The sequence below is a fragment of the Schistosoma haematobium genome, chromosome 4 (assembly GCF_000699445.3).
Source record: "Schistosoma haematobium chromosome 4, whole genome shotgun sequence".
Taxonomy (NCBI): domain Eukaryota; kingdom Metazoa; phylum Platyhelminthes; class Trematoda; order Strigeidida; family Schistosomatidae; genus Schistosoma; species Schistosoma haematobium.
Genome location: NC_067199.1, coordinates 6,119,724 through 6,138,821, shown reverse-complemented (window position 1 = coordinate 6,138,821; position 19,098 = coordinate 6,119,724). Strand labels below are relative to the sequence as shown.

The 19,098-nt window shown below is 35.3% G+C and overlaps 1 protein-coding gene across 2 annotated transcripts; it reads right to left on the bottom strand.

The window, feature by feature from the left end:
- Positions 1-177: 177 nt before the first annotated feature.
- On the bottom strand, positions 178-14,748 carry DDX51_1 (ATP-dependent RNA helicase ddx51). 2 transcript variants are annotated; one of them, XM_035731001.2, is made up of 13 exons: positions 13,784-14,748; positions 11,296-11,434; positions 11,106-11,253; positions 10,926-11,065; positions 10,772-10,888; positions 10,676-10,734; positions 10,526-10,637; positions 9,685-9,879; positions 7,664-7,945; positions 5,442-5,672; positions 3,055-3,222; positions 2,329-2,463; positions 178-913 (listed from the first exon to the last, which is right to left on the bottom strand). In XM_035731001.2, exons 2-13 carry the CDS (start codon positions 11,377-11,379, stop codon positions 779-781), a joined length of 1,806 nt encoding a protein of 601 aa, XP_035588724.2. In that variant the 5' UTR covers positions 11,380-11,434; positions 13,784-14,748; the 3' UTR covers positions 178-778. The 2 variants fall into 2 exon arrangements, with proteins under 2 accessions (XP_035588724.2, XP_051066048.1); XM_051215522.1 differs by having other exon boundaries at positions 10,926-11,253; positions 14,662-14,748.
- Positions 14,749-19,098: the final 4,350 nt, after the last annotated feature.

The following is a 19,098-nucleotide window of genomic DNA, read 5'->3' as shown; positions in this document are numbered from 1 at the left end:
CTTCTACCTGAAGTTTGTGCTGATGATGTCGTTCAGAAGAACGATGAAAGCTTCATCAAAAACTTATGCCCGTGAATTCAACCGAGATTGTGACTTGCAAAGATTATCTAATGCCTTTCGTAATAACTGTTTTATTCCTGAGGTGTTTGAATCTACAAATTAGACCAATTTCTAAAACACCTTTTCAACTACATTTATAAATTTATTATTTTGAATACATTATTTGGTTAGGGTAGATGATTTGTGATATACAAAATTGAAGTTTAATCAAACAATCCGCTTAATGTATATATCAAGGCGATTGAGTTTATGAATCATGACTAGTTCAATTAAATTTACAAGTTCATATACAGTAAGATTCAACTGCATATTTAGTCTACTTAACATAATGTAAATGGTTTCGTGTCAGAAAAATCATTCCCTAGTTCATGTGTTATATGGATTGGAATGTAAATCATCCTGAAATAACCAAAGATGACTGTTGAAATACAACCATCCTATATCAAATTATACAAATATAAGGAAGCAAGAATAAAGAAGTATATCAACCTTTACCAAGTAAACAAACAAAACCCAGACTATTGACATACATGCACACATTAAACTCTTTTTAGAATACCGAAATATCTCAGTAACATGAAGTTAAAACTCAGTGTTCACTTCTTAACAAATAATTTATTTGTTTACAAAATCTATTTGGGGTTACTATACAGGTAATGCCTATATACATGTAAAGTCATGTTGGTAATAATATACAGTAAAATTATGTTGTTCAATTTCAACTCAGCATTTCATTTGTACTTTTTTTACGTTTACTCTTCGGCTTCTTAATGTTTTGCATTGATTCTTCCGAAACAATTTTGTTATTATTCACTTGTCTTGAAAGATCATTGGGGTATTTTTTATCTGAAATCTTTAAAATAATTGAAAATACATTACACTAAGTTGAACTGTTATTACCAATATCGGATACTAATAGCGTTAAAAAGATCTCGTACAAAATTTGTTTCATAGGAGATCCTCTTTCGAATAAGTATTTAATTTGGACGAGAAGAGTAGTGATACAGTGAGTCAATCAGAAATTGCCAAACGATGTCTATGTGATTGGTCAAGAAATGTCTTTCTTTGTCAACGGATAAGATATAAACCATTGATAAGCTTGATTGTCTAAGAGACAAATACAAACATATGAGTCCACGTACAATCGGTTCTGTTTTGCCAAATAAGCTTTCTTCTTCACCCTCCGTCTCTTTTTCTTGAGTAGGAAGGCTCTTGTACAGAAAACGTGCATCAATACCAAGCCTTAGATATTGTGAGCCACAACAAATAGGAATCTATACTTCATGAGGTTTTACGGAAAAGGGGTGTTAAGAATGACTTGATATCCCCAAAACTGCTTGTGTTAGTAAGTACATTATTAGTTTCAGTAGTTTCAAGGTTATGTATCAGTACTGCGATCAAAAATGCTTTTTTGCCTACTAGTTTGTACCTCTCTTAATATACTATCCTTAGCCTTACTTCGGAAGGCATCGTAAATATGTGGGAACATATTGACTTCATAATGAAGGATGTTGAATAAACCGTTTTATTTAGTATATTTTACTTAGGCTAACTCAGTTTAGGAGATGGCGGTATAAAAATAGCTAAATACGAACCAAGTTGGAGAAAATTATTCCGATCATTCCTTTACTCAGATAGTAAGAAGCGCAACATAGGGTAAGGCTTCTTAGATTACTTAAGCGTGACTCAGCATCTATAGGCATGAAAGACGCAAACAAAAATAAGATATATACATACGATTATAAGCATGTATCAAGATCACATGTATAAATGATGAAATAAGTGTAGGTTCAGACCAATTCAGCTGTCCACAAGTTAAGATAAATCGCGTAAGCTTGTCATAATAAAGATCTACTACAAGTGTATTTATTTATGAACAATAGTTGTTAGCCTGGTCAATTTTGTTTATATCATAAATAGGCGTTTTATTTACAACTCGACTTTTTAATTAATTGAGGTGGGTGGGCAAAGAAAAGGATACATTTGTTATTTCAAGAACTCGTAGCTAAGCTGATCTCACTGTATTGTCAAGCAATATCATGAAGGTAAGTCAACTAATGAATTGATGACCATGCACTGGCAATCACTGATCCTAAATATATATATATATATATATATATATATATATATATATATATATATAGTGCATTGCATTTTACAATTTGCTTTTATGCATTTTTATGCCTATAATTTAATCAAACCGAACTGTATTTTTTTTAAAAATGCTTTCGAAAAAGAAACAAACTTAAAATTTAATATTAGTCTTACCTTCATGTTCATTTCATAGTTCCTTAATGCAACCTGATACTCTGCATTGAAATGTGACCATTTACTTTGATGAAATTGTAATTGTTTAATTTTTTTTCTACCAGCACGCTTGAGATCTTTCTTAAAGTGATAGAACTAATAACAATGGCAACAATCAATAGAAATTGGGAAAAAGGGAATTTAACAAGAATAAAAAAGGGAGAAAACGAACATAAAATTGATTGGTCACTACCCACGAACAGTCAGTTGTATATATCTTAGTCTTACAGGAAATTAGTGGAAGCCCGAATAGCTCGATGATAAAATCTTAAAGTGTGGGGCTGGGTAATGCGAGTTCGAATTTCAGAAGAAGCGACGATTTCGTTAAGATTGCTGGTACTCCTTGCTGACGAGTGTCAATTGGCACGAAACCTAGGTCCAAGGTTTCTGGTATAACGGATGATTTAAAATTTCCCTCTTTCTGTAGCATAATACGCTACGTCAAATCAGATAAACGGCACACAATACAGCGACTAGATCACTTGATATCAGATACACGAACAAGAATAGAGAACTAAGGTAAACGCTCATTCAACAAGCAATGTAATGTAAAACATTGCCCCGAAACAGATGTATTTCACTCTGATGAAACATAATCTACTATGTAGGTACAATACACGAAGTTGGCATTCAGTAAAAGAACTATAGATATTCAGAACACTTAAGGAAAAAAATTAATTTGCTTACCTGGTTAGTTGACAATAAACTGTATGCGGTTCCTTTCTTACCAGCTCTAGCTGTACGCCCAATTCGATGAATGTAGATTTTGATACTAGGTGGTACATCATAAGATACGACACATTCCACATCATTAATATCTATGCCGCGAGCCATAGAATCTGTGCAAACTAGAATCTGTAAATATTTTGAAATTTTTACGATAAAAATGGAATACTTAATAAAACAAAATGTAAATTCTTATATCAAATTTTTAAAATATGTAAATCATTTACAAATTCTTTTACTCAGGTTGGACTGTTTATTTACCCTAAAGTTTTATTTAGAAAGTATTTTATTGTCTAACTATATAAAGTTTATCCTATTTCACTGACAGTTTTTCAAACAAAAAATAATCAAACTTACCCCACCTGAACTATCTAAATGGTATGTCATTATACCAAACATGACAAACTGTAGGTAGAGTGTATTTACTACCCCATGAGGAATCGAACCCAGGACCTTCACGTCTAAACTTAACCCATATATATATATATATATGCATAACACAATAAGAACATGAGATCATGAACAAGTAGAGAAAGGATGGCAAGTATGATCTTCTTAAAAATGGAAATGAATAGAAAGTAATGTATGAGGGTAGGGTTTATATCCCGCAAAATAACAAACAAAGTAAACTTCTTTCTATATATTATCATGTAAAAATAAGAACTTAGTATTTATTCTCCCATAAAATATCTTCAATCGATCTCATTAGTTCCCTGACGATTAGATGACGTTTATGTTTGTCAACATATTCCAATCCCAATGACTTTGTACACAGTTACTGTCCCGTCATATTAATCTTTTTTTCCGGGTCTGGTAAAGTTTTGATCAAAAAGTATTTCTATTTCCAGATTATGTGTGGATATGGTGAAGAGAAGAAATTAAGATATTAAATTGATGTTCATACTCGAGTTTCTAAAGCGAAATTGCAGTATGCGATCAGCTAAGTCCAGAACACCAGTCTCAGTTATATGAATCATTATATTTCAAACATACTGAGTTTATACACCAATCAAACGGACCACAACGTATCAATAAAATATAAAACAACATTTGTACAAGAATTAGCCAGATGTGGGTGCGAATGAGGGGGGTAGTAATTAATATACTGGGTATAACTCAAGAATGGTAAAACGTATAATAATAGTTTATGGGTCAAAATAAAGCTTATAATAAAAGGAATATGAATATACATAGTTTAGTTACTTGATAATTATACAATAGAAATATACGTTTAGTATTGGTCCATAATGGATCCCAAAAGTTACTATTCATTGTTCTTGTCGGGACATAACCCACTTCCCTTTTTTCGAAAACCCGGAGTTGATATCCGCATTTTAAACACGTGGTGCTCTCCACAAGAACTACTCAACCAACACAGCGGAGATCGGACTGACCACCCATTCTGAATAAGTCAGGTGGAGATCAAGCTAATTACCCATTCTATCTTAATCTTGATTACACGAGAAGAGAGATAGACTTGAATTGATAATGTGATTGTGGCACTAGAGAAAAACTTCGTTTTGGTGCCTGAACAGACTCGTCTGGAAGGGCGGGCCAGAGAGTAGGCAAAAAATTGTGCTGTAACCAGTGCACAGGGTTATACACTAAGCCTGCTTGTGACAAGCATGAAGTGAGCACATCGTTTATGAATACTTGATGTGCATTCAGTTAAAAATGCAATGGGGTTACGGCCTGGGGTGATTGCATATATGTACTCTATGAAGTATATAAGCCTTGGGCTTAGGTATTCTGTATGTGCATATATCGTATACTAGCGATCTGAAACGTCTATGTCTATATTCATTTGTGGAATGAGTGAACTTATTTATGCATTCTACGGTTGCATATAGTGTATACTAACGACAGCGTACATCTATGCGTATATGCATATCACTGGAATGTATATATTTCTGATATCTGCATTTGAATATTGCATATACAGCATACTTGTGGAAAGTTCTACGCTTCTACACCAGTGAACTTATTAATAACTTATCAGAGCTTTTGGTTGGCATAAAAGCTTGAGAAAGTGTAGTGTAGGCTAAAATTAATATATCTGCACTACATAGTATGGGACAAGTTATTTTCCCGCACTACTGATATCATAATCCCTATATACACATTTTCTCCAGTGTTCAGTCGTATTGTCTTTTCAAAGTTCTTCCCTCTCTGAAGAGCTATGGGGTTGGGTGGGAATAACAATAACGAAAAGTAACAATTTTGTACAAAAATCTACACAATTAAATACATTACAGTAGGTATTAGTAGTGACAAAAAGTTCAAATGTAGAGCCTGGTAATAAATTTGCCACAAAGAAAACAATTACCAATAGCTATTACATCACTTACTTGACACAATCCAACACTGAATAGATTTAATATTCTTTGACGTTTATCCGGATGTAAATGACTTGACAAGAATTTACTCTTTATACCTTGAAAGCTAGCCAAGAGCATATTTAAGCGTTTAGCACAATCTACTGTATTTGCAAAGCATAAGATACGTTTTTTGTGTTTTTGACGCACCAAATACACAAGAAACAATACACGGATATCCGGTTTTGCAGTTACAAGAAATTCCTTTAGTTTAAAATAAACAAGCAATGAAAATCAGGTATCTTTTTAGTTTTATACGTTTAATATATGTAGACAGTAAAACTGAGAAATAAAATCTATAGGAAATCTTGAATACATCAAGTGATCAATAGCAATGATCACAATACATGGAAATGTTATTTTATACAGTTGATTGTGTCAATTAAGTTACACAATTGAGTGACAGGTTCTATTAACAAAACGACCTAAATTTTCATATACTTCCTATGAAAACTACTGTAGAAATACCAACAATTATAATACAAGATAAAACGGAAGACTTAAATAACTAAATTCATTGGGATGATCCCCCAAAAATTTAGGGGAAATGATTAAATCACTTCAACCAATGAGTGATTTTTGGGAGCTTTCAAAGAAAATCTAAGAAATAATTAATTACGCTTTCCTTATTCTGATTAGATGACCGAATATATAATCGCTTTTGCCGTCTTTCGTAAAAACTTCTAGAATATCACGGTTACTCACAAACCCACGAATATTATCGTTTTTGCACATAATTTAACCTTCGAAGAAAAGCTTTTTCTGTACTTTATCTTTGAAATTTAAGGGTTGGACACTTTTAGGGACTATGAAACGATTTGGAATTCAGTATCTGGGCGTTTAAGCATAAAGATCGCTGTAATTTTACAATAGAATGACATGAGTGGAGAAAAAATATACCGAGTAATGAAATGCCCAGGGGTTTAAAGGAAGATGAGGAGTAGAATACGTTTGTGACACAGAGAGCTGCTTTGCGTTATATCACTTAGGGACTTGAAACACTAATAACTGACAACTAAATCGGTCAACTCGTAGCTTTAATTACAGACTTGCTTTCTCTGTCAATAATTTTGTTTAATTTCAACGATCAAAACTTGAGAAATGTTTTGAAAATATATATGGTCAAACAATTGTATCATAATTTCATCAGTAGGGAATAAATCTCAGAGTTAAACAAAATCAAACCTTGGCCATCGGTTTCCTTATAGATGTTCGAGAAGAGGTAAAGCATAAGATCATGATTTACGTTCAACTGACTTTTACTAAGTATAAAATTAAACGATACGAACTGTGTGATTATTACTTTAACTAATAATGTATATAATAGAATGAATTCAAAGCGAATTAATCTTTTTTAGTCCCTACTGAACAAATCTTCCTTACAAATCTCGTCTTTTGGAGTAGCTGGGGGTATGAGAGAAAAAAGCTGTGGAATCATGGTATCGAATTGTAGTTAAGTGTTATCATAATTATCGTATTAGTATTATCAGAATAAGTAACCATTTATGCAAACTTGTTCGAAGCAGTTCAAGCCAACAGTTAACAACTTCCTGAACTGATAGTATAGGTTTGGTCTGGTCACCTCTGGTCTTCTTTAAATCCGCCATAAAATTACCTACCACAAGTCCTAACCAACTCCGCAGATGAATGTTTAACTAATTTACTACTTGGTAGTTTTATCAGACACGGGGAATACTTCGAAGACCTCAATGAGTAAATACTAACAGCTGACATATTTTCAATATTTTGTGTTGTGCTCCACATCTATTATGTAAGATATACTGAATCTTTGTACAGCATGAACATCGTTTGACGATTAGAAAACGGGTATACCTTATCACCAACATATGTTGTATCCATTACCAAAAACTGATTTCAGTTTTCATATCGGTGTCCAGAATGTTATTCTGTCTTTATACGGAGTGCAAATGTTCAAATGTAACCCACCATACAACATTTATTCAGATCCATCTTATTCAAAAATGATGTGCACTTCGACAAAGCCACGTAACTATTGAGTGATTAGTTAAAACTCAAAATATTTGAATCTATCTTTTACATTCTCTAGATATAAATATCTTTGACAGTGTAAGAAATCATATTTCACTAAATAGTTATTCCTGATTTTATACAGTTAAACTACAAGTGAAAAATGAATAAATCTACCTTCAGAAGAAAATGATTGTAAAGATTACCTCTAAACTTTCAGGGATTAAAAACTGACCAACACCTGTAGTCGTATGATTTTCACTTGATTTTAACTGTGAAATAACATTAGAGGTTTCTCTATTTTCATCATTTTTCACTTGCTTTTTTATTTCGGACGAATTAGTTTCTGCGTTCTCGTGATCATTTAAAACTGTATCAAGAGTGTTGTTGTTGTGGTGTATTCGATTTGAAGTGAATAAAATAGGGAAGTGTAAATTAAACTGTTTTAATGGTTCTGGATCATGAGTCAGTGTGGCAGAAACAAGTATCTGAGGTCACACCAAAAAAAGGGAAAACAAAGAAAGGTGGGATAAAATGCGAAAAATGATATTGAATTATTCATATCGAGTGGGAAAAAAGAATGCTTTACTGTTTTCCCTAAGTAATTTTATTTGCTGTGTGTAAATTATACTACTTGTTTCATCACTCAATTTGTATACATTAATGTGTTGTATTTGTAAACTATTTACTTTATGAGTGGTTGTTTTGACCCATCTGTTAGTGAATCAAACTAATAAGATTTAATCCTTTAATCGGTCAGTCATAAGCAACGCGAAACGCGACAAGTCGGTTCAAGTTACCAAACCATATATCAAAACAGTGAGATGAAGTATTCATGACAAATTCCAGAGTAGAATCAGTAAAAGTATAAGTGGTAGTAGGAAAGTTTCGCGGGAAAAGTATAAAATACGCTTAATACATAAGACCTAAGAAATGAAAAAGACTTCTTACTGTTCTAAATATATTCATAAAACTGAATTTTTAAGTTTTTGGAATGTAATTTTTTGGCTCTTAAAGTTCCATTTATAGAATTATAAGATTGCTCTAATTGGATTCTGAGGTTTATGCGAGTCACATTCATTCGAACGTGATCTCAGTGAATGCATTTTAAAGCTACGAATAAGTAATCAAAAATGAAGAGAAATACCTATTTGAATCGGAAATGATGCCTGAAGCTAAAAGAAGTACAATTAACTCAATAGTCTGTATGTTATAATTTGCGTTTCCTTACAAGAGATACCTATTAATTCTGTTACAATTTCACTTTAATGTTGAAGTATTTCGCTCAAATTTCGTACAAGAAAAGAGATTTTATAATAGTACCTCTAAATCTCAGATTTTATGGCCATGACCAATCATTCAACGTTACATAGAACAAGTGATGAATACGGTCGAAGGTGGGGAGAGTCAGCTCCCCCTCTCCAAATGCTCTCACATGGCCATGTGTATACAGCCACTGCCAGGGAAGTCCTACTCACTGCCTTCTCGTGACGAGAGGTGTTGTTTACCAAGCTGACAGGACGAAAAGCGAATGTCCGGCGCTTTAACCAGGTTGGTGGATATGGAGGATATACCTAGGGGAGTTAGAAAACTCTGATTTAAAACCAATAGTGCTTATGAGCTCTAGGATCTTGAGGGAACAATTGGCATATGAACCTATTGTTGGTCATCAGCTACCATGGAACTAGGTTTCCAGACGTTGCTCCACTGCTTTGTGGATTAGACCTTTAGGTCAAAGGATCGAGGAGTGATCCGTAAGTAAACAACTGGCTTCAGTCTGGAGGCCTATGCAGTATCAAAGTCCTCACATAAGTTGAATGATTTGTGTGGCGCATACATGCATATATATATATATACTCTTATTAGTAACTGACTTCCAGGAAGTAAATCTTCGAAAATCTCGCCAGGAGTTAATTACTAATTTAAAAACTGACATGAATAATCGCTAAGGTTAATCAAGTATGTCATACCACATAATATCATTTGCTAAAAAAAACGTCAGCAAACTGTGTTCGTAAGCTAAGTATAGACTACTTACTATGGGATTTTAGTCATAATTTAATCTAAGGTAAAATACAAAATGGTCCACACAGTGACCATCAGCACACTGAGACACCGATCCATATCAGTAAAGTGTTTTTTTAATGAAAAAACATGGTGAAACTATGTATTTATTACAAATGTAATGAGTATAAGAGCAAGTTCATATCATAATAAAACCATTAACCTTTTGCAAAGTAATATCAACACTCCTATCGTAATGATAACCAACAGTTGGTATAGGTCTTGAACGTTTGCGTACAGAGACATTGGACCAACTATTCTGACTGATTGAAGATGTGTAATAGTACAATACATCCTCCAAAGTATGGTACCAGTTTTGTTTTTCTTCCACTATCACTCGATCGGCTTCATCGATTACCTAACATACAATATAGTAAACAGATATTTAATAAAATACCACCATAAGACCTCGTAGTTAATTGTAAATCAATCCTGATCAATATGTGCACAATCTAACACAATAATATATCCGTTGAAGCTTCTGCATGTGAGTAATATAAGACAAAAAATAACGTAAACGATCTCATATGACGAACAAATACGTCTAAAATAATAATTTATTCAGGGTTTAGCGGGTGAAATGGTAAAATACCAGTTTTATGCTAGTAGCACTGATTTCAATCCACATTCGAATAAATTACTGGTAGATTCTTTCACATTTTAATAGTTATATAGGAACTTCTTGTACGAAAATCATTTTGATAATTTTAAAAAAATGAAGTCATGGCTTTTTAAGGTGGCATTTGCCTTTTCACCACTCAGTTCAGGGGTTAACATTTAAATCTACAAACATTGATTTAGCAAGTACAGCAGTGCTAAGAGTTATAAATACTTTAAAAGCAATTCAACAGTAGATGTAAATGTACAGAGTTACGCTTAAGGTCAATAGTACTAATGGCTGCTCACAATTTAATATGTGGAATGTGGTTCCAATATTTGCTACTGAACAAGCAGGAAAATGAAGATACAATAACAGGTAGATTAACGAGTCAATTCAAACGTACCAGGATTCTCAAGCGTTCCATACTGAAACCAGGAGTATTGTACAAATGGTCTACTAAACGTCCAGGTGTAGCTATTACAATATCAACTTTGGCAGAGTAACTTTCATCCGTACTGAAATTGGTATTCAATCTAATAATTACAAAGCTTACAGGTTTATGATATCTTCTTGTTCTTTACTAAAACTTTTGATACCAGCAAGAACTCCAACCTATACATCCATTCAAAATATAGAATACATTTCAAACCTGAATATCTGTTCCATTAACCAGCTGACTGAAGGTTTTGTACACTTGAACAGCTAAGTCTCTGACTGGAACAATGACCAAAGCTCGAATAAATCTATGAACCCTATTAAGAAATAGCTTATTTAAGTGAAAATACGAAAATGACAAATAGTACTTGGATGATTGGCACAGCATAGGCTAGTGTTTTCCCACTTCCTGTCGGTGCGCATATACATATGTCTCTTGGCCGACATAATGGCCGATGTTTAGAAGTGACATAACAATCTAACATGTAAGGGATTACAGCAGACTGAACTATAACCGCCAGCTGATGATTAGAAAGTTAGCTAAATACCAGGAAAGAAATGAGTGATACCAATTTCACTTAGTCGCAGCCGTAAAAACTGACCAAGCTTAGCTACTTCATTGACAGAAAGAGATTGTTTAAGATCAGATGAGAAAAGTTCAGGCTTTGTAATCCAAAGGGGGAGAACTTCTTGGACCTATCGGATAAACATCAAAATTAATATATTCAGTTCACCTACATTTTGTACTTTTGATTTTGTTTTCTCATTTATAACTGTAAACCCTCCAATAACACTATCTTTTGTTGCAGTATCACGATTCATAATCGGGAAACTGTAAAACTATTGATGCAATTCCGTGTCCACATAGACAATCCAGCTAAAATACAAAGTTACGTGTAAGTCATAAAGTTTATTCGTTAAGAACAACAGACATATTCAAATAGCGACCAAATTTTTCTATGTGAAAAATTAAAAACGCAATACGCCTCAACCAGGTTGAGAAGATGACCTTCAGGTTGATTAGTATGTTTCAGCACTATAAAGAACAAGGATCAATGACGTCAACACGTCAGAAGGTGCTGGACCACAAGGAGCACTAACACAAGGAGTAAATCTCTATCAATACATTAGATAAGACTCGAAATTTTCTCATTTATTTAAACATAAACATTGGTACGAGGCATCAAATATATATGTGCCACACAAATCATGTGATTTGTGTGAGAGGTGGGATACTGACTGAGCGCTCAAACCGAAGCAGGGAGAAAGGATAGGTTGCGCGTTCAAGGACACAGTCTGTTGCCAACACACCTCCGCGGCCACGAGATAGGAAAAACAAGAAAACAGCTATCAACACTAACAAAACGAGAGCAGAGAAAGTCATGACACAGGCCGGATATACAAAAGAAAACAGATGAGTGAAAGTGAGCAATAGAGCTGACGAACAGAACTATCTAGAACACCTATCAACGACAACAGAGAAAGCTGAAGAAGAGGGTGACATGAAGGAGTCATATACCGCAACCAAGAAGCTATCATCAAAATATAGTAAACCGAGGCGACCAGTCAAGAACAAAGGCAAACCAATCACTGAAGTTTAAGAGCAGCAAAACGCGTGGGTAGAGCACTTAAAAGAACTTTTAAAAAATTAACCCACTGAACAGACCAGACGCCGATGTACCACAGAGAGACCACCCTATAAATGTTACTTCACGAACAATCGGAGAAATCACCAAGGCTATCGAAAAGTTAAGAATGCCAAAGCACCAGGAACAAACAGCATGCCACCTAAAGCATTGAAGTCAAGCATAGAGGTGACTGCAAAGATGTTCTACGCCCTGATGTCAGATAAGGCTGTCTACTTTCACTCTTTTCTATCTGTTTTGGTTATGAATTGGATTCTGAAGACCTCCACATCTCCGAAGTATGGAATACAGAAGACATTTTGGAACCTTTTACTACTTGTACGACGAATGCAGACATAAATAACTAGTGTACCAGCGACCCTCACAGTAGTAAACCTTAAACAAAAACCTGTATGAACTTGAAGATTTCTCAGAAATATCCTAGAAACCTTTGGCATGTACACATTAGTTTAGCACATTTGTTTATAAGTGGTTCTTAGTTTTACTGTTACAACTGAGCATTGTAACGCAGCAGCTGCCAAAGGTTTCCGAGCTTTATGATCGCTTTGCCGAGAATTCAAATGCTATGAAGATATTTTTCGGATTTTATGTCCCATCTATGTCTTATTAAGGATACTGACACACTAGAGGGGAAAAAAAGTTAGTGAATGGTCTTTTCAAACTCACCATAATGAGCGCTTGAAACACCTGTACCTTTTCTCCTTATCACATCGTAGAACGTGAGGTGACCCTATATTAGCATTCGGTATCTTTAAAGACTTGGGTATTAATATGTCTTATTATTTTGCTCCCTCCAGCACTAATATTCTTCGAGGTCATAGCTAAAAGGTTCAAAAATTGCAACCCAATAAACTTAAAGTAGGGTTCTGTTTTTCTCATCGATTGGTCAACGACTGGAACGCCTTACACGAACAAATGGTATCAGCACCATTAATGAACATTTTCACGAAGCTGGACCTACACTGGAAGCAAGCTGCAAGAAATAATCCAACTTCACCTGTTTCGGTTAGGGCACCCGGACAGTATTCCAGCCCTCAAGCAAATCGAATGATTTATGGTGCCTTCCTCTACCAATGTTTGTGTATTTAAATAAATAAAAACAAATAAAGGAATAACACATGTCCACCGACCTACTATTCTTATTACTGAAGACTGAATCTGCTTGGAAAAACACTTATTTTTGGTTTGAACATTTTGTAACCGGTTGCATTACAGCTAGTTATTTATATGTCGATTATGGATCCAATAGACAGTTCAACAATAGGTCACCATGACCTGATGACTAAGTAATCAATTGTAACCAGGCAACCCAGAAATCCTCTACTTGACATCATGGAAGCGACCCTACAACCTCAAATGTGGAGTTTAAAATTGTCATTAAGGAGAACAAATGGGAGTGGATTGAGAGTGAAACACTAAGGACCCCTGCTTGTCATAGTATACCAGTTTAAAATGGAACAAACTCGGACAGACTGTAGACTAAGGAAAACTGAAAAACAAAATTTGACACGCGGGTAAACCATAAGAAGTTAAAACAAATATCCCCACAGCTTATCAATAGTCATATTCCAAACACTAACCTTTAATCTGTCGTTCCGTAAACATTGACAAATATTCGAAAATCTCTCTTGGCTCAAACCAATAGTGACCGTGTATCTTGGCACATGGTTGATTTCCAGCATTTTATTTAAACGACAAAAGGCCGAGGGCCTGTCCCTTCTTCGTAAGGTTCTGAGTGTCTGCTAATCTCTTAAGCGAGCTAATCAAGGGTGAGGACATCAAGTTTTCGAGCAGTTAGTCCTACTGGCTGACTACTTTGAAGGAAAGCCAGTACGCTACGGATATTTTACTGAACTTTACACTTTAACATCCCTTATTTACTCAGTGAGTTGTTCTGAACCAGTTAGAAGAGGAGAGTACACACCATGAGGGGGTTTATTACTTAGCACTCCATACTTCCAGATTAGACTACCTCTTAGCCTGCCGTAAAATTAAGTAAATAGGTTCAACTTCGTAAACTAAAATACAAATGGCAGATGACCCAAAACTTTATTCCCTGTACTTTTTCTTGGTGTTATCTTTCAAGCACGTGCTTGCCGCAAATACGTAGTTTTTAAATAAAACTTCCTTAGGGCTGTGTAAGCCATGATGAACACATTTGTATCTAATTGAGTGGAAGCTCACTATAAAGTGAGTGCTATGATGCTCGTACAGTTCTAAACAATTTAGCAGCAACCGGACGGTACTAATGCCTTATCTTGAGGTAACGGCTAACTTTTATTCACAGATCATTATGGGACAAGACTGAATGCACTGACGCTTCACCTGTCATAGTTATTGCAGTTTGCGTGTCAACATGTACACTGATCCTGATACCTGTTAACAAATTAAATCATCAAGTGACACAACTCTTAACTTTAGTGTACAGCTAACATATGTAAGTTTAAAAAATACTGACCAACGACTTTTCTGGTGAGAAAATGTAAACACACCAAAGCGTTGCGTTACGGCATAACCTTGAGATTCGTCAACTGGCAAGGGCGAACTTGACCCAAAACTCAATGCTCAATAAATCCAGTCTTCAGTATTAGGGAGGTTTATCGATCTATGTTATTCCGTGCAGTTTGTAACATTGTGGAGTGTCAACCTTCCTTTGAACACATTAACATAAGGTGCTGATATTACGTGTTCTGGTAAAGAATACCGGCAATTCACTACTCGGTGCGAGAAACGGAACTCCAGACGCAGACGATTTGATCTCGGTTCTTGAACTTTCTTGGAATGTCCTCTCCAATTAACAGTTCAAGAAAAAGGGGGAAAATTAGACATATTAATACCAAGGTCATCGTTCGGTGTGTTATAAGCTAATATTAGATCACCCTGTATTCTACGGTACGATAACTGAAATAAGTTAAGGTGTCTCAGTCTGTTTTCATAAGATAGATCTTTAACCATTTTTGTTCCTGGTTGCCATACTCGTCTCAGCATATTAGCCTCATACTTGAAACAAGGACTAACTGCTTGAATCATATATTCCAAACGCGGTCTCATGAAAATCTAAACACTTCTTCGTCCAAACACTGAAAAGACCTGCGAAAAGCACACCATACCCCAAAGCCTTTAGCGGCGGCAGCCTTGTAGTTGCTCTTGGTTTTGAGATCGCTGCTTATTATGACTCCCAAATTTGTATAGTGCATTAATCTAGGTAACACGAACCCACGTATTGTTTAACTGATACGAATCATCATAGTTATTTAATTCCGACACCACACTCTTGTTAGAACTTACTTCTAGTGTCCACCCGCACATCCATGCCACCAATGAATTGAGATCATTCTGTAATACTATTCTATCTGACATACTGTTTATGGATCTCCAAATCTTTATGTCATCGGCGAAGAGCAGAAAGGTTGATTTTGCTGCCGTCGGTAATTCGTTTACATGAAATGAAAGGATAAGTGGACCGAGGATTAGGCCCTGGAGTAAAATTATAAAAAACGTGGATTGGTCCGAGTGGAACTCCACTTTTTACAGGTTTCCACGATGAGAGAGCTCCATTTACTCTCATCCTTTGTCTCCTATCATAAAGAAAGTCACTTATCCAGTTCACGACATTATAATGGATTTCAAAGCTTTCCAGTTTTAATTTAAAATCAGAATGGCAGACCTTATCGAAGGCTTTACCTAGATCTATGAAAATCACATCTACAGGAGTATTTTAATGTCTTGCCACAACCCAATGTTCTCTTGCAATGAGCATATTTGTCAAACATGATGTGCCATTCTGAAAACCATGTTATTCACTATTAAAACATTTTGCCCTTCCACATAGTTTATAACAACCATCCAAGTAATCTTTTCCATTAATTTTACAGCTACACTGGTTGAACTAGCGGGTCGATAGTTACTAATTAATTCTTTGCTTCCATCTTATACACTGGACTAATTATTATGTCATTTCAGTCCCTTGACAGTCAGGACTGCCACAGAGACATATCAAACAGCATAGCCATAGGTTCAGCAATTAAATCCGATAGGGGTTTCATAATCCTGGGATGAATATCATCAGGACTTCTGGTCATATCGAGTTTTAGATGCCGAAGTAGTCTTAAGACAGTACCTTTCTCAATAACTACAGGGTTCGTCAATAAGCCGCTACAATCATAAATAATCATCGATCGTTCCTTATTAATGATAAGAAAACAATTCGCTAGAATGTTCTGATAAAGCTCCGGCTTTTTGGTATCATCTCTTGTCAACACAATCGCATAGTCTCAGCTCCTTTCTGAACCACCTCCGTTTGTCAGCTGTTTATCCACTCATACATTGTTCACACTTGTTTTCTTAAACCTAATAGAATGCTCATGCTTAATAAATACTCTAATAAAAGCATCTAAAATCCTGAAATTGCTTTGCTTCATTCTCCGTAATTTTTATCAAAATGAATCTAAAATACTTCTTTATAAAGTTTGTGTAGGGCCTATCGTTGAATACTGCTCGTTCTTATTTTCCAGCCTACGTCTATCTGGTATACTAAAGGTGGAAGGACTTCACCCGCAAAATACTTAAGACTGACTCAGTCATTGACTACAGTTCCAGTTGCCAAATCTTAGGAATAGCACCCCTTTGGGAAAGAAGGCCTTGGTCTAATTTGATTCTCTACTTCAAAGTACTCAAAAACCTTACTTATTCAACATGTAAGATAGTTCTTGCCCGAGATTCACATGAATAAGAACTTCGAAACAAAGTGCTTACCGTCAAAGTTTAGGAATACAGATAATAATTTATTCTCAAATAACAGTTTGTTACATGAGGCATGACAGTTTACAGACAAGATCAAACTGTTACAAATGATACAATATCCACTGTAGTAAATTACTCAGCAGGGTTGATAATTTATAAGATATGAAATGTAAGTGGTTGAAGTCAGTATAACAGTTGGCGCGATTCATGAAAGTGGCGTTGCGACGTGCAACTAATAGTCAAGGATAGATCCATTGAAGGTGGGAACTTCTAGAAATTGCAACCTTATATCGCTTTGGAATATCTGAGGCTTCAAGAAAGGTGCAGGATGAAGTCACCCGTTCCATATCTCAAGAGGGTTGTAAAAGGGAGCAAGTAAAAGAAAGGGCGATAGGCAGAGTAGCCAATGTTCATGAAAGAAAATTTAAGGTATGGCTACTCAGTCTAATTTTCTTCTATTAGAGCATTTACTAAGCAAGAGCATTCTAATAGGTTTAAGAAAACAAGTGTGAATAAACAACTGACAAACGGAGGTGGTTCAGAAAGGAGCTGAGAGTATTTGACTATGTGTAGTTATAAAATATAGCGCTAACAACAGTATTGTGATACACAATTGACTATTTCCCTTTTTCGAAGCTATTGGAGCCTTTTTATTTGTATATTAGTTTTTTTATAGATTTCATAGGGTCTTGAGTAGGCTTCGTATTTTGGTGAATTGTCTAGTTTGCTTGTAATAGGATTACTGGGTAGGAAGTGAAACCAATTCAACGTTCTAAACACGATTTAATGAGGTATTTTGCATGATAAATCATCATGAATACCTTAAGTTCGTAACATCCCACTAAACCATAAGGAGCCGTAATTAAACAAAACGTTCTGCCCTACAGACATGGGTGGATTGAAGGTATCTTCCTACCATCATGTTTGCTGGTCAGTAACTCGGGAAAACTTCTTCCTTATCAAGTATGAAATAATATGGAACAGTCTTCCCTCCGAAATACGCATGGCAGATGAATTACATACGTCCGTAAAACTGCTTGATCAAGCCCTCACTTTCACAGATTTAGCACGCACGAACACATCTGAACCCCACTCAGACATCATAGGCTCCCTCCATGTCTAGACCAAAATGGACTTCAAGTTCAGTTTGCCTTATTTTTCCTACTTTGCAGTTGTATTAGTTACTTTTTCCAGCCTAATTCTTAACTTGAAGTAGACAGGTAACTCACTCGACCTATCGGTACTGTTCAATTAAACTCGGTCGTTAAGGGACACTCATTACCACCATAAATAGTCGAGAGAACCGCACAATCGACTGCCTACGATCAGTGGTCTTGCATCTATGGAGCCTGTTACCAATCAACTGGTTAGGACAACACAAAATAACATCAGCACCAAGTTAGTGTGAGTTTCTTCCTGTTTATTCTCTATTAGCTTTTTACTCTTCCGTACACTATGTTGACTAGCAATTAATATTATTTCTCAACTCGTTAACTTATCTACAAATCATATACTTCTATACTTTTCCGCCTGTTTTAATAAACAACTATCCTACATTATACCCTTCTTAATGCTTATACTCTGATTGGCAAACTATACTTTATAGTATAGTCAATTAAAGCACTGCAGTGATGCCTTACCCACAGTCTATAACTTGTAACTGCATGATAAGCTTGTAAAATGGTGCTTATGGAAATAATGTTTCCCAACAGGTTATGAAACACAGAGGATTGTGTGAGGTATGACATATATCCAAAAATAAGCCTAAATGAGTCTAACATCACAAAAGCAGGGGTGGTGGAGTTGCTGACAAGCAAGCATTGATGGTGAGCGCGATGACTTCAATCCACCCATGTTTGTGGGGCAGAACATTTTGTATGTATCGGGCTCTTGATGATTGAGAATAAGTCAATCAATCTGTGATATAGATTGTCCTACTACACTCACCACTCAGACTCATATTTTCAATTTTATACTGGATCGGCTATCCTACTAAGATAACCTATAATATGCTACCTCGGACTTTTACACCAGGATTGTGTGGCTAACATCGGATGGACAAAAGAAAAAAATTAGACAGTAAAAGATATGGTTATTAGTATACTTAACACTTCGCCTTCTATATGCACACTCCCTTCTAATAAATCGCTCT